We start from the raw sequence: 13,186 nt of genomic DNA on the forward strand, positions 1-13,186 counted from the left end.
CTGTAAAAAAAAATACATTAAATTATACACAAAAGCGTTCAATTAATTACTACCTCTGCAATTAAGAAGGGAACAAAAATAAAGTTATTAAAATATCTTCAAAATGTTATTAGAATAACTTCAAAAATGAAGCTATTGCTAGTTTACTAGTAAAACCACAGAAGCCTAGAAGTTTGGTTTCTACGAACAGAAATGATCAATGTGTGTGTTTCTTTAGGATTCCTTCAGGACCGAACAAGGTCTTATTTACCTTGTACCATGGCAACTGCCAAGTGTCAACTGGTACCTTGCAGAGAGCAAACACCCAACACAGGAGCATTCAAAGGCAGAAACACAAAGTAAGATACTCATTTCATTTACTTTTTTTCTTCCCCAGAATAAAATTAAAATATTTAAGCTTGCATGAAATCCAAACTTCAGAATAAAATAAGTACTCTCCAATCTCAAACGTACCTGCATAGGAAGAGACTGTCTCATCTTTTCCCATTCGCTGTTGTCTGGCATTACACTTCCAATATAAACTCCCAGAAGATAAGTATCTTCACTCTCTAGAAGCGCATTTAGCAAATCATCAACAGCAGACAATAGGACCTGAAGACTGCAAATAATGCAAATAACTCAACCACTGCAGTTATGTTATAACCAATTTGAACACCCTGGTATACATTAAATACCCTACGGCAGGTAACAGTTTACCTGAACAAAAAAGACAATTCAAAATAAAAGTAAATGGCCCTTCCACCCTCCCCTCGTGACTAACACACAATCAAACAGGGGACTTTATCCAACATTTTATAATTGAAATCAAGTGCTGCTTCTATTTCAGAATGAAGGGGAATGACCTATTTCAGATCAGATATTTCTGAAATATAGCTACTTTATTCCATGAAAAGAGCATGATAATCAGAAAAAGATTTAACCCAACCCCAGTAGCTCTGGATGCATTCTCTTAGTTTTCATTTTTATATATGGATTTAGGCATGAGATGTGAAATACATCTGCAATCCAACCCCTTACAACAGTGGCTACCAGACTCCCCCAAAAAATAAACAATGAAGGACAATCACTGTCCGTGGTGGCCGTAAGAGTTTACGGTTACAATCCATACCAGCCTAAGACACAGGGCAGCACCCCTATCACATCACTGACCATCAATTATTATGGTCAGAACAAATCACTCTCCAATTAATTGAGCTTAAATGGATGATCATTAAAACAAAATCCTTTTGAAAAAATCTGTTTGGATCTTCCCTTAGAATCCTGTAGATTTCTTACATAACAAACACGTCATTTTTCATAGGCACTCACACTAATCATGGAATCTTATTAAGGACAATGATCAATTATTAAAGAGATAACTCTGCAACTGAGCACAAAAAAAGGTTACCTTGTGATATCCAATGATGAAGACTGAACTTGGTTTTTCAGCCACAGAGCAGATAAACGTAGGAAGGTGCTCTGTTTATGTGTGTCGCCAGTTTGATGGACCAATAAATTCACACCAGAGAGCCACGTATTATTCAGTTTACTGATAAGAAAGTCTAAAATCAAGATGTCAACAGTGATTCATAATCCCTATGAAGTAACTATCATCGGTACAAAAGGTCTGAAAGAACTCATTGCAGATCTGAGATTTTTAAGGTACCATTAAGAAAACATAAAATTACTGTTCAACGGCTAAAACAAAATAACTATGTCATAAATATGCAATAATATAAGCTAACTCATGCCATATAAATGTAAAAATGCTAAGATTTTTAAAGTCAGCTTTTTTCCGCTCTGAACTTATTTATAAGAGAGTTGCCCTTCTGGAGATATGAAAAATATTATACCTTTTCCAAATAGAAAAGTTAGTATTAAAGAAAGGGTTGGGGAGGAGGGCTCTCCATTAACAGCATTTTTTTTTTTCAAGAGTATTTTTTACATTCCTTTCACAAATAACTCTGAATTAACACATAAGACAGGAATATAGTCCTTAAAAAGGCAATCTCAATTTCATTTTACTATACACCAAGATTGAATGTCTTTAACTATAAGAGAAGAAGGTATTCATGTCCCCCTTTATGAATAATATGGAAACTGAGGCATCAAGAAATTAAGCAACTTGCGAGAGTTACTGAGTGAAGGAGCTAAGATTCTAACTCATCTATCATGGCCCCTTCCAAAACCATTTCCTTCATATCAAGTAAAAACTTTAGATATAATGTCTACATACATCTTTAACTTGGTTTCTAAAGCTGAAAGTGTTTAAGATTTGTAGTCCTTTACTCAAAACGCTTTCAAAGTTCAAACACATTATGATTCAATTAATAAAGCCTGGGCACTTACACTATGAAGGTCAGAGCCGGAGATTCCCAACAAAACATTTGAGCAGTAGGCTATTACCTGGCAAATGTGTTTTTTCTTTGCTCTCAGCACACAACTGAAAGAGAGTTAACAATAAATCTTCAGATGATGGCATTAGCAAGCATCCTTTCGCTGAGCTGAAATAGTTATAGGCCACATCACAGATAAAAGACACTGATGAGTCATTATTTTCAGCTTCTGACAATTTCTTTGCTTTGGATAAAGTTTCATGAAGTTTAACAATAATTCTTTCAACATATACTTCTCCAATCAAGTAATCTACAGAAAAAAAATTCAAACAGACAAAATACAAGAAATATTAACAGTGTGATTTCCTTTTTTTAATCTTTGTTTTTAATTTTTTAACCAGTGTATTTTAATACTTTACTTTGGGTTAACATTCCACCTTGGTCTCTCCATGTGTTTTTTTCTTAAAGAAAAAAAGGTGTTTATGTTTTAGATAAAAGAAAATCACATCAACAAATCAATCTGTTCCCCACGCATAAAAGCCCTCACATTAAAAAAAAGCTGTTTTAAATTAAGTAAAAAATCAATGCTAGACAAAATTAGAGTGAATGACTAAATTCAAAACCCTTTAAAATATAAAACTAAAAGTATTAAATATCTTCCAAGTCATGTTACAGAGATTTATAAACATTTAGGGTGCTTACAAAATTCAGATATTTGAGTGAACTAAATCTTGTTATTCTCAACTAATATTATGCAAACTGAGCAGCACGGAATCCTCCCAAAAGGTGAAAAAACTACTCCCTCCCTACTAAAAAACAAAAGCCATATTTTTACCTACCATTTTTAACATGTTGGGATAATACCAAGCTTAAAAGAGACCATCTTTCTGAGAAGTAAGATTCAGAAGATACTGTGGATTCCAAGTCCTTATTACAAAGATGATCTGCCAAGGTTACCAATTTCTCGCCAAGGATATCTCCTTTTAGCCAAGGAGTTACTAAAGCATGTTTATCTGAACTAGAACATGCCTAAAACCATAAAATTAAAGCAAAGATTAGAAGCAAGATCAAAAAGTAGACTTGCCAAAATATTACTTGTACCATATTACCTCCTTTCATCATCATGGCCTCAACATCATCCCCCATGCCTCCTCCTCAAGTTCTAAGAAGGCTGGTATCTTCCCTATTCCCCACTAAGCCTTGCTTATGTACGCTTCCATGCTTTGTTCATGCTATCTTCCCAACCATAAATATTCCCCCTCTTCTCTATTTATCAAAATCACATTCATTACTTGAGATTCAGTATAAATCCCCCCTGCTTTGTGAAGTCTCCCCCATCCATGCCAGCCCATACTCATCACTGCTTTTCTCTGAATCTCTAGAGCACTTACTGGGTTGTATTATTATTTATAATGTTTCATCTGTGTATGTCTTGTTTCCAATGAGACTGTAAGTTCCTTGAGAGCAGAGACTGTCTTAAACTTCTTTGATACCTGCTATCAACACTGCAGATATGTTCAATGAATAATGAATGAACTTCAAAAACGGATTTTAAAATCCTCTACAAATATTAAATTTTTTTCATTAATTTTGCTAAAATTAAAGAACAATTAACATACAATAGTGGTAAATTACTTCAATATGAACAATGGGACTTATCATTTGCCCAAATTTTCTGAAATAGTTACTGGGGCAGATAGCTGACAGCAACTGGTTTATTTTCATGGGGTGGGGAAGCAAGGAAAAAAACTGTAAATCCACCCCCAAAAGCATGGTGATCCATGTTCCCAGAGCTTCTTTTGGTTTAAGGGCTGAGAAGAAAGGAATTTGCAACTTGGCTCATTTCAAAGCAATCTGGAAAAAAAAAAAATCCACGTGCAGATTGGGTAGTGCCCCCAAAACTGTTTCATCTCCTTATTTAAAAAACTGTAATGAGAGCTTCTATTTTAACCCAACCTTTACCACTATTCTGGCTTTATGACCTTAGACAAAGCTCTTAACCAACCTGGGCCTATTTCCTAATTTGAAAAATGAAGATTAACTTAGAAAATCTCTAAGGTTCTTTCTGGTTACAAAAGTCAGGTTTGTTTTTAAGGAAGCTGACTTTAGGACTCTACTCATGAAGTATGAGGTTGCCTAAAAACAAGAAAAACTAGAATTTAGATAGCTATAATATTGGCTTTCCTAAGACAGCTTACCAAATAAAACCAATCTATTTTATAGAATCCTACAGAATCCAAAAAGCAAACTTCTGAATAAAATGTCTCTCAGGTTATTAAGACATGAAGTCCAACTTCTCAATGTTTTAACATATCCACAGAAAGAACCTAACAGGGGTTAGGGAGACTAGTTAGTCACAGAAGTACAGGAAGCAAACACTGGCTATGAACTGCCAAACACTGCCCAGGAAAAGGAGTCTTCTAAACAGATGTACCTGAACTACTGGCAGGTACATTCCTAAGTTGGAAATGGATATATCAATCTTTATCTTATCAAATTATTAACTATATACTTTTGCTCTGATTCTAGACTTATCAAGCAGCTTTCTCATAATTTGGCTTTTCCTGTAGCCTGCCTATAGGGAGAGGAGGTACTGAATAAAATAATTCAAATGGTGTGTCTAGTAAGTTATATTTCCCATTGAAAAAGAGTAAATTAATACTCTGTATTTATTTTGTAAAAATAAACTACTGGGGGAAATAGGGAGTTATTGTTTAATGGGTATAGTTTCCATTTTACAAGGTGAAAAAGTTCTGGAGATTGGTTGCACAATAATGTGAATAAACTTAACACTACTGAACTGTACACTTAGAAATGGTTACTATGGCAAATTATATGTTTTTTCAACATAATTTAAAAAGACAGAAAAAAAGAAACTTGTAAATTAGAGTTATGTATGTAAAATTTTAAAATAATGAAAAAGTTCTTTAAGAGAAGGAAGACTTTTAGGCAGCTAGTCATAACATTTCTATGGTTGGAAAAGTGTTATGTTATATCATTTACATCTTCATTAGGAAAGAATACTTAAGCCATTTAAACATTTTTCTGAATTATGTTCCTTGACTTCTTTTTATTATTCTCATCACTAATTTTCTTACTTAGTCAAATGGCAATTAAATAAAGGTGGGAAGACTTTAGTTTGCCTGTATAGTATTCCAGGGTAAAACAAACTTAATATCCTGATGCGTTCTACTCAAAGCTAGAACCATTCAATCCATTTCTACAGAAGAAAAAATAACTAGGATAACAGCAGAAACCTTAGTTTAAAAGATAAACTAAGATAAATGCTTAACTCTTCCTTTGTTACCCACTAGGGAAGAGACACTGGATCTTCCAGAACCTGTTCATTCTTCCCTGATATTCCTAACCAGAAAAATAATACTATAGAAAGCTGAACACCATGTCTTCTCAAATTATGAGAAGAAAGTGACAATAATAAGGAAATTCTCTAACAGAGACTCCTGATCACATACCATTATGTGAATATAGCTGTGGTTTCATTTTTCTATACTTATAAATACAAAAAAAAGAGAAAAATCTCTAAGATACCTTTTCAATGACCTGAAGCATAGAATTCCATTTCAGATCCACCTAAAAGAAGAAAAAGAGAAACAATCTGCTAGAAAAAACAGTAACTGGTAAAACTTTTTATTAGTAAATGAAGTGACCATGGAACCACTACAAAACTAAAACATTTTTTTAGCGAGTCCAGCTTTCAAAAGTATGGACTGAAAGAACTTACCCTTTTATTACCAAGCTTTTGTCATCTTAACATATTTACTCTTACTGAACAGCTACCCAGAAGTCTCACATACTTCCCAATCCCAATCAAGAATATATTGTCTTTAAATTGACATTCATAGTTAAGAAACAATCCCAAAATAACCCCCACAGAGGTCTCGTTCTACTCATCCATAATCAGTGTGCCAGTGTAAACCATTATAGTTTAAAAAGATACAGGGAACTCCCTGGTGATCCAGTGGTTAGGGCTCCATGCTTCCACTGTAGGGGGCACAGGTTTGATCCCTGCCTGGGGAACAAAGATCCTGCATGCAGGCATGCATGAATGAATGAATAAATAAATAAATGAAAATAAAAAGATACAGAACAGTAATACCTCAATTAGATCATCCAAGACAGCTTTTCGTTCCATATGATTATCACAGCAACAAAGGGCACTGTACAAAATGTCCACCAAGAAACCAGCATCCTTCCTTTGATATTCATTTAGCCAACTTATTACTTTCTGGTACAAAAACTGTATCGCGGGATTTTTTTGTGCAAGTTTGGCTATTTCAAGAGGCTTGGCTTTGACAATACTCTGTTTTTCATCACCTAATAGCACTTTAAATACTTGGCTTGAAGAGAAGGAGTTGAGCAGAGTGGAAAGAAACCTTAGATGTTGCTCCGACTTTTGTTCATTGACATAATTAACACTCATTTCTGCTAGTTTACAGACTAAGTCTTCCAAAGGTTTTTTCCTTAGGGGTGATATAAGGTCTGAGCAACTGTGAGTGAGAGAAGGTTCAGCCATTAATTCAGAGCCTTCACTATTCTCTCCTTCTGAGGAGACATATTTCTCATTCTCTTTATTACTTTCGGGCATCTCATCAGCAAATCTAACCTTACCAAAGTTTTTTTTATTTAACTTCAAGGAGCTCTTTGGCTTCTGAAGGACCTGTAATAGGTTAGAAACACCCAAAACTGACTTAACATCGGCTTCTGGCTCACTGATTTTCTCAATACAGATCTCTGACAGTCTTTCCCAGAAATTCAGTAGCACTTTCTCCAAATTGTAAGCTGTTTTATCATCTTTATCCAAATCTGCTTTGGCTTCCCATGAACTTAAAGTTTCTGCCAAATGGTTAAACAGCTGCCCATCTTGCAATCTTGGGTCTTTGAGAACTGCATCAATAAAAGGAATCAACTGAAAGAGAAGGTAGAAATATTAAAGTTCAGTTTTCAGGGAAAATAAAATTTAAACAAGGTATTTGTAAAACATTATAAATTTTCATATTTAATAACTGAAAAACATGAATTTTTTCCCCAGAACTATGAAAAGAGTTAATTTGAACCTGAAAATCATCTTCATATCATTCAAAGAGCCTAACGATTTCACTGTATCCCCCCGAATTACTTATTTTTTATGATATAATTGACCAAGATCATTGGTCATCAACTCTTTGCATCTTCTGAACTTATTCAAAGTTTTTTCCTTTTTTCTAAACCAATATGAAAGACATACAGGACCCACAGAATTCAGTGCTTTCTCTTAAATTACAAAGATAAGAGAAATTAACTATCTGAGACATCAACTAGGATCTGGGCTTATATAATCATATTAATTAATTTCCTACCATAAGGAACCATATTCCAGGACCTGCTCTCATCACTAGTTCTAAAAGCCAAGCACAATTGCTCACAAAAGGATAAATGTACTACATATTTTAGAAGGAAGAAGATGATTATAATATAAACTAAAATACAAAATGTTGAAAATTGCATCTTCTAAATTGTTTTGCATTGCAACTCTCTAAAACAGAGTTTGTACAACCAGAGAGTGACTAGTACTTAGGCATTATGGTATTATGCTAACAACTAACAATACAGAAATTTTCATTTATTGGTCAGCAATACACATTACCTAATTTGTAAATCATAAAAATGAAATCTTTACAAGGAAGGCTAATTAATAAAAATGGCAACAAGACACAATGAGCTTGATTCTTTATAGTTAGTGTGCAAAGGTACTGATGATTTTTTACATTATAAATACCTGATCATTGACGAGCATCTCTTCTATCTCTTCCTCACCTAAGTTTTGCTGCATTATAAAACGTAAGCATTCAAAAAAAGCAGATACTACTGCTGAGCACTCTGAAAAGCTGGTTTTGGTTCTTTCTGTTGATAGCCTAAGAAATAATAAATACCTGTGGCTTACTCCTTCATGAAAAAGAAAATAAGCAATACAAAAACACCAAAATAAAGGCATGAAAAAGAATTTCTAAAAATAAAATTCTTCAATGAAAAACTAAGAACAACCAAAATACAGCCCAATTAGATTATAAACTTGAAGAACTATGAAAAATAGCATATCTTCAAAAATGTATCAACAGAAGATAACATATTTATTTTCTATTCATGAACCAATCCACCTGCAAATTTCAAAGAGAGGACTTAACCAAATAAAGATAATACTGTAGTGGAAAAAAAATTTTTAATCATTAATAAAACCGGGTATCTTTTACTAAGTTCAACAAATACACTGAAATGACGTTTTAAGTGTGACTTTAAACAGCTATTATATTTAAGTTAATGGAAAAGTTCACTGGTTCATTTTCTGTACTCGGGCATTTGTATTTATCAACATACCAAAAAATGGGTCATTGAAAAAGAGCCTATTTCCACCTAAGGGCCTTGCCATAATTTATCTCACTTTCTGCTGCATACTACCACTGAAGTCTTGAAAGTACCCAAAAAAAGAATTCCAATTGTAATTCTCTAAAACTTCAAAAGTGTTTAATGAACAGCAAAACAATTTGGGGAAATTTACATATGATAATAACAAGTATGTCGTTCTGCCCATTTATGAAAATAAGAAAAAATCTATTTTGCTTTAAAGGTCAAGAATTTAAATTCCTTACCCTGCAACTAGGGAGGTGAGAAAATTTTTGAAGAAATCCAACTTTGGATCTGTAATAGACTGAGGGAGTTTGCTGATAAATGGCAGAAGATAAGGATATATGACAGCAGCCAGACCCCGACCTCCTTCACGAACCATAGCTGACAGCTTGGGAAACACACTTTTTTTTGCATTTACATGAAGCCAACAGTCCTTACCAAAAAAAAAAAAAAAAAAAAGATTATGATAATAATTAGAGATCATAAACATACATTTCCCAATTAAGAGAGAAGACACATAGACTCTCAAAAATAAAAATCAAGTATTCTACCTAAAGAGGGTCAAAATCTCTCACCACCATTAAAAACTAAAAGTCTGAAATTATAAGAAATTTATTACATTTAGTAATTATGTATACAACATGCTTCCAGGACAATATTGATCAGAAATAACTATTTAGGGACTTCCCTGGTGGTCCAGTGGTAAAGAAACCACCTTACAATGCAGGGGACGTGGGTTCGATCCCTGCTCAGGGAACTAAGATCCCACATGCTACGGGGCAACTAAGCCCGCATGCCACAACTACTGAGCTCGTGCACCTCAACTAGAGAGCCTGTGTGCGGCAAACTACAGAGCTTGCCCACACTGGAACCCATGTGCCACAACTACAGAGCCCACATGCCCTGGAGCCTGCGCGCCACAACTAGAGAGGAGAACACAACCCGCACGCCACAACTAGAGAGAAGCCCGTGCACCGCAACGAAAGATCCTGCATGCCTCAATGAAGATCCCGTGTGCTGCAACTAAGGCCTGAGGCAGCCAAAAAAGAAGTAATATTTAACTGAAAAGATTTCTATAAAAGCTGCTTTCTAAACAAGTTAAAAAGAAAAGAAAAGAAAAAAAAAGCTGCTTTCTAAAAGGGACAGCAATATTTAATCTTAAATATAAGATTCAGATATGTTGATTTCATTGGGCCATATAAGTTTAAAGGATAATTGATATTGACTAACCTGAAAGTAAAATAAAAATGCTATATCATTTTATAGTCAGTTTAAGATTTATACAAAGTTTTGGATTAAATATTTTATTCCCAAGAAAGCATTTTTCTAGCAAGTTTTAAATATAATCTGATAGGCTCTCTCACATGGTATCTAAGGCTTCTAAAATACAACTAAGAAGACAAATATTCCCAGATGTACTAAATGTACCTCTTTAACTTACCTCAATAGTTGTAAGTGTGTAAAGCACAGCTTCCCAGAGAGCAGGGCATACAATGGGGTCACTGTCATCAATGCTAAGAAGGACAGATGGGCTCACTTTGGATGCTTCATCTTTCATCAACTGTGGAGTACGCTGGCACAAAGCAGAAACTAACTCAAAATAGGCTGAGCGGATCTGAAAGAAAAAAATGGAAAGCTGAATTAAACTAAAGCCTAGTCAAGGTATGATAAAATTTTATTTATGGTAATGGCAAGTAGGTTATTCATACTAACCCTTCCATTAATAAAACTAAAAGGGCTAGAAAAAATACTTTTTAAAAATCTTAAGAACACCACAGGGCTGAAGAGACATTAGGAATTACCAAGCCAAAAGTGAAGGCAGAAAGAATTCAACTTTCTATTTCTTTGGCTCAAGCAAATACAAATCCTCGGTAGCGTAAGAAGACTTCATTTGGGGGCTCAAATTATCCCTATGAATATACTAGTCAGCACAAAATTAAATACAGCCAAACAAAAAATAAGACACCATGAGCCACGATGCAGAACCAAAAGATAACACAGAGACCTGAGACTTTAAATCTTATAATTATCTATCAGTAACAAACTCCATATCAACAATGTTTATTATATTTAAAGAAACAAAAGTTTAAAGAAATTTAAAGGGAAAAGGATCTTAGAAAAAGCACAGATCTGAAAAAGAACCAAGCACAATTCCTAAAGTAAAAATAAATACACAAATAAATAAATAAGAGCACAATTCATAGTTTAAGAGCATCATACTCAACATTAAGAGTCTACAACTATTTCTATTAAAGTAAGAAACAAGAAAAGGATGCCCGCTATCACCACTTCTATTCACCATGGTACTGAGAACCTAATTAATACAGAGAAAAAGGGAAAAAAAGAAACTAGAAAGTAACCCAAATTACTGTTTATAATCATAGCAAAATAAAAGGCTATAAAAAATATTCCAAAAACTCTAAAGACAGGACTTCCCTGGTGGCACAGTGGTTAAGAATCTGTCTGCCAATGAAGGGGAAATGGGTTCGAGCCCTGGTCTGGGAAGATCCCACATGCCATGGAGCAACCAAGCCCATGCGCCACAACTACTGAGCCCGCATGCCACAGTGAAGCCCGCGTGCCTAGAGCCCATGCTCTGCAAAAAGAGAAGCCACCGTAATGAGAAGCCCACGCACTGCAATGAAGAATAGCCCCCACTCGCAGCAACTACAGAAAGCCCACGTGTAGCAATGAAGACCCAAAGCAGCCAAAAAATAAATTAAATTAATCAATTTTTTAAAAATTTAGGAAAAGAAAATCTAAAGACAAATAATAAGAACAGGAGGAGGAGGAGCTTCAAGATGGCAGAAGAGTAAGATGTGGAGATCACCTTCCTCCTTACAAATACATCAGAAATACATCTACATGTGGAACAACTCCTACAGAACACCTACTGAACGCTGGCAGAAGACCTCAGACTTCCCAAAAGGCAAGAAACTCTCCACGTACCTGGGAAGGGCAAAAGAAAAAAGAAAAAACAGAGACAAAAGAATAGGGACAGGACCTGCGCCAGTGGAAGGGAGCTGTGAAGGAGGAAAGATTTCCACACACTAGGAAGCCCCTTCGTGGGCGGAGACTGCCGGTGGCGGAGGTGGGGAGCTTTGGAGCTGCGGAGGATAGCGCAGCAACGGGGGTGCGGAGGGCAAAGCAGAGAGATTCCCGCACAGAGGATCGGTGCCAACCAGCACTCAGCAGCCTGAGAGGCTTGTCTGCTCACCCACCGAGGCGGGTGTGGGCTGGGAACTGAGGCTCGGGTTTCGGTCAGATCCCAGGGAGAGGACTGGGATTGGCTGCGTGAACACAGCCTGAAGGGGGCTAGTGCACCATAGTTAGCCGGGAGGGAGTTCGGGAAAAAGTCTGGAGCTGCCGAAGAGACAAGAGACTTTTTCTTGCTTCTGTGTTTCGTGGTGCGCGAGGAGAGGGGATTCAGAGCGCCGCTTAAAGGAGCTCCAGAGACGGGTGCGAGCGGCGGCTATCAGCGCCGATCCCAGAGACGGGCATGAGACGCTAAGGCTGCTGCTGCTGCCACCAAGAAGCCTGTGTGCGAGCACAGGTCACTATCCACACCGCCCCTCCCGGGAGCCTGTGCAGCCCACCACCGCCAGGGTCCCGTGATCCAGGGACAACTTCCCCGGGAGAATGCACGGCGCGCCTCAGGCTGGTGCAACGTCACGCTGGCCTCTGCCACCACAGGCTCGCCCCACATCCGTACCCCTCCCTCCCCCCGGCCTGAGTGACCCAGAGCCTCCGAATCAGCTGCTACTTTAAGCCCGTCCTGTCTGAGCGAAGAACAGATGCCCTCAGGCGACCTAACGCAGAGGCGGGGCCAAATCCAAAGCTGAACCCCAGGAGCTGTGCGAACAAAGAAGAGAAAGGGAAATTTCTCCCAGCAGCCTCAGGAGCAGCGGATTAAATCTCCACAATCAACTTGATGTACCCTGCATCTGTGGAATACCTGAATAGACAACGAATCATCCCAAATTGAGGAGGTGGACTTTGGGAGCAACGATATATATATATTTTTCCCTTTTTCTCTTTTTGTGAGTGTGTATGTGTATGCTTCTGTGTGTGATCTTGTCTGTATAGCTTTGCTTTTACCATTTGTCCTAGGGTTCTGTCTGTCCGTTTTTTTTTTTTTTTTTTTTTTTAGTATAATTTTTAGCAATTGTTATCATTGGTGGATTTGTTTTTTGGTTTGGTTGCTCTCTTCTTTCTTTCTTTCCTTTTTTTTTTTTAAATTACTTAAAATAATTTTTTTTAATAATTATTTTTTATTTTAATAACTTTATTTTATTTTATCTTCTTCTTTATTTCTTTCTTTTATTTTCTCCCTTTCATTCTGAGCTGTGTGGATGACAGGCTCTTGGTGCTCCAGCCAGACATCAGGGCTGTGCCTCTGAGGTGGGAGAGCGAAGTTCAGGACACTGGTCCACAAGAGACCTCCCAGCTCCACATAATATCAAACGGTG

General features: G+C 36.5%; 1 protein-coding gene across 2 annotated transcripts in view; it reads right to left on the reverse strand.

Moving 5' to 3' along the window:
* The window catches only part of LTN1 (listerin E3 ubiquitin protein ligase 1), a 65,871-nt gene that overhangs the window by 29,909 nt on the left and 22,776 nt on the right, over positions 1–13,186 (reverse strand). Inside the window, exons 7-16 of one of the 2 annotated variants that reach the window (XM_059921413.1) lie at positions 10,159–10,332; positions 8,960–9,150; positions 8,092–8,227; positions 6,433–7,242; positions 5,865–5,906; positions 3,155–3,344; positions 2,735–2,776; positions 2,386–2,625; positions 1,388–1,541; positions 454–598 (exon numbers count right to left, since the gene is read on the reverse strand). In XM_059921413.1, coding sequence (XP_059777396.1) covers positions 454–598; positions 1,388–1,541; positions 2,386–2,625; positions 2,735–2,776; positions 3,155–3,344; positions 5,865–5,906; positions 6,433–7,242; positions 8,092–8,227; positions 8,960–9,150; positions 10,159–10,332 — 2,124 coding nt within the window. The remainder of the gene's footprint in view (positions 1–453; positions 599–1,387; positions 1,542–2,385; positions 2,626–2,734; positions 2,777–3,154; positions 3,345–5,864; positions 5,907–6,432; positions 7,243–8,091; positions 8,228–8,959; positions 9,151–10,158; positions 10,333–13,186) is intronic. The other variant, XM_059921415.1, reaches the window with a different exon arrangement.

Source organism: Balaenoptera ricei, chromosome 4, assembly GCF_028023285.1.
Source record: "Balaenoptera ricei isolate mBalRic1 chromosome 4, mBalRic1.hap2, whole genome shotgun sequence".
In the NCBI taxonomy this organism is placed as follows: domain Eukaryota; kingdom Metazoa; phylum Chordata; class Mammalia; order Artiodactyla; family Balaenopteridae; genus Balaenoptera; species Balaenoptera ricei.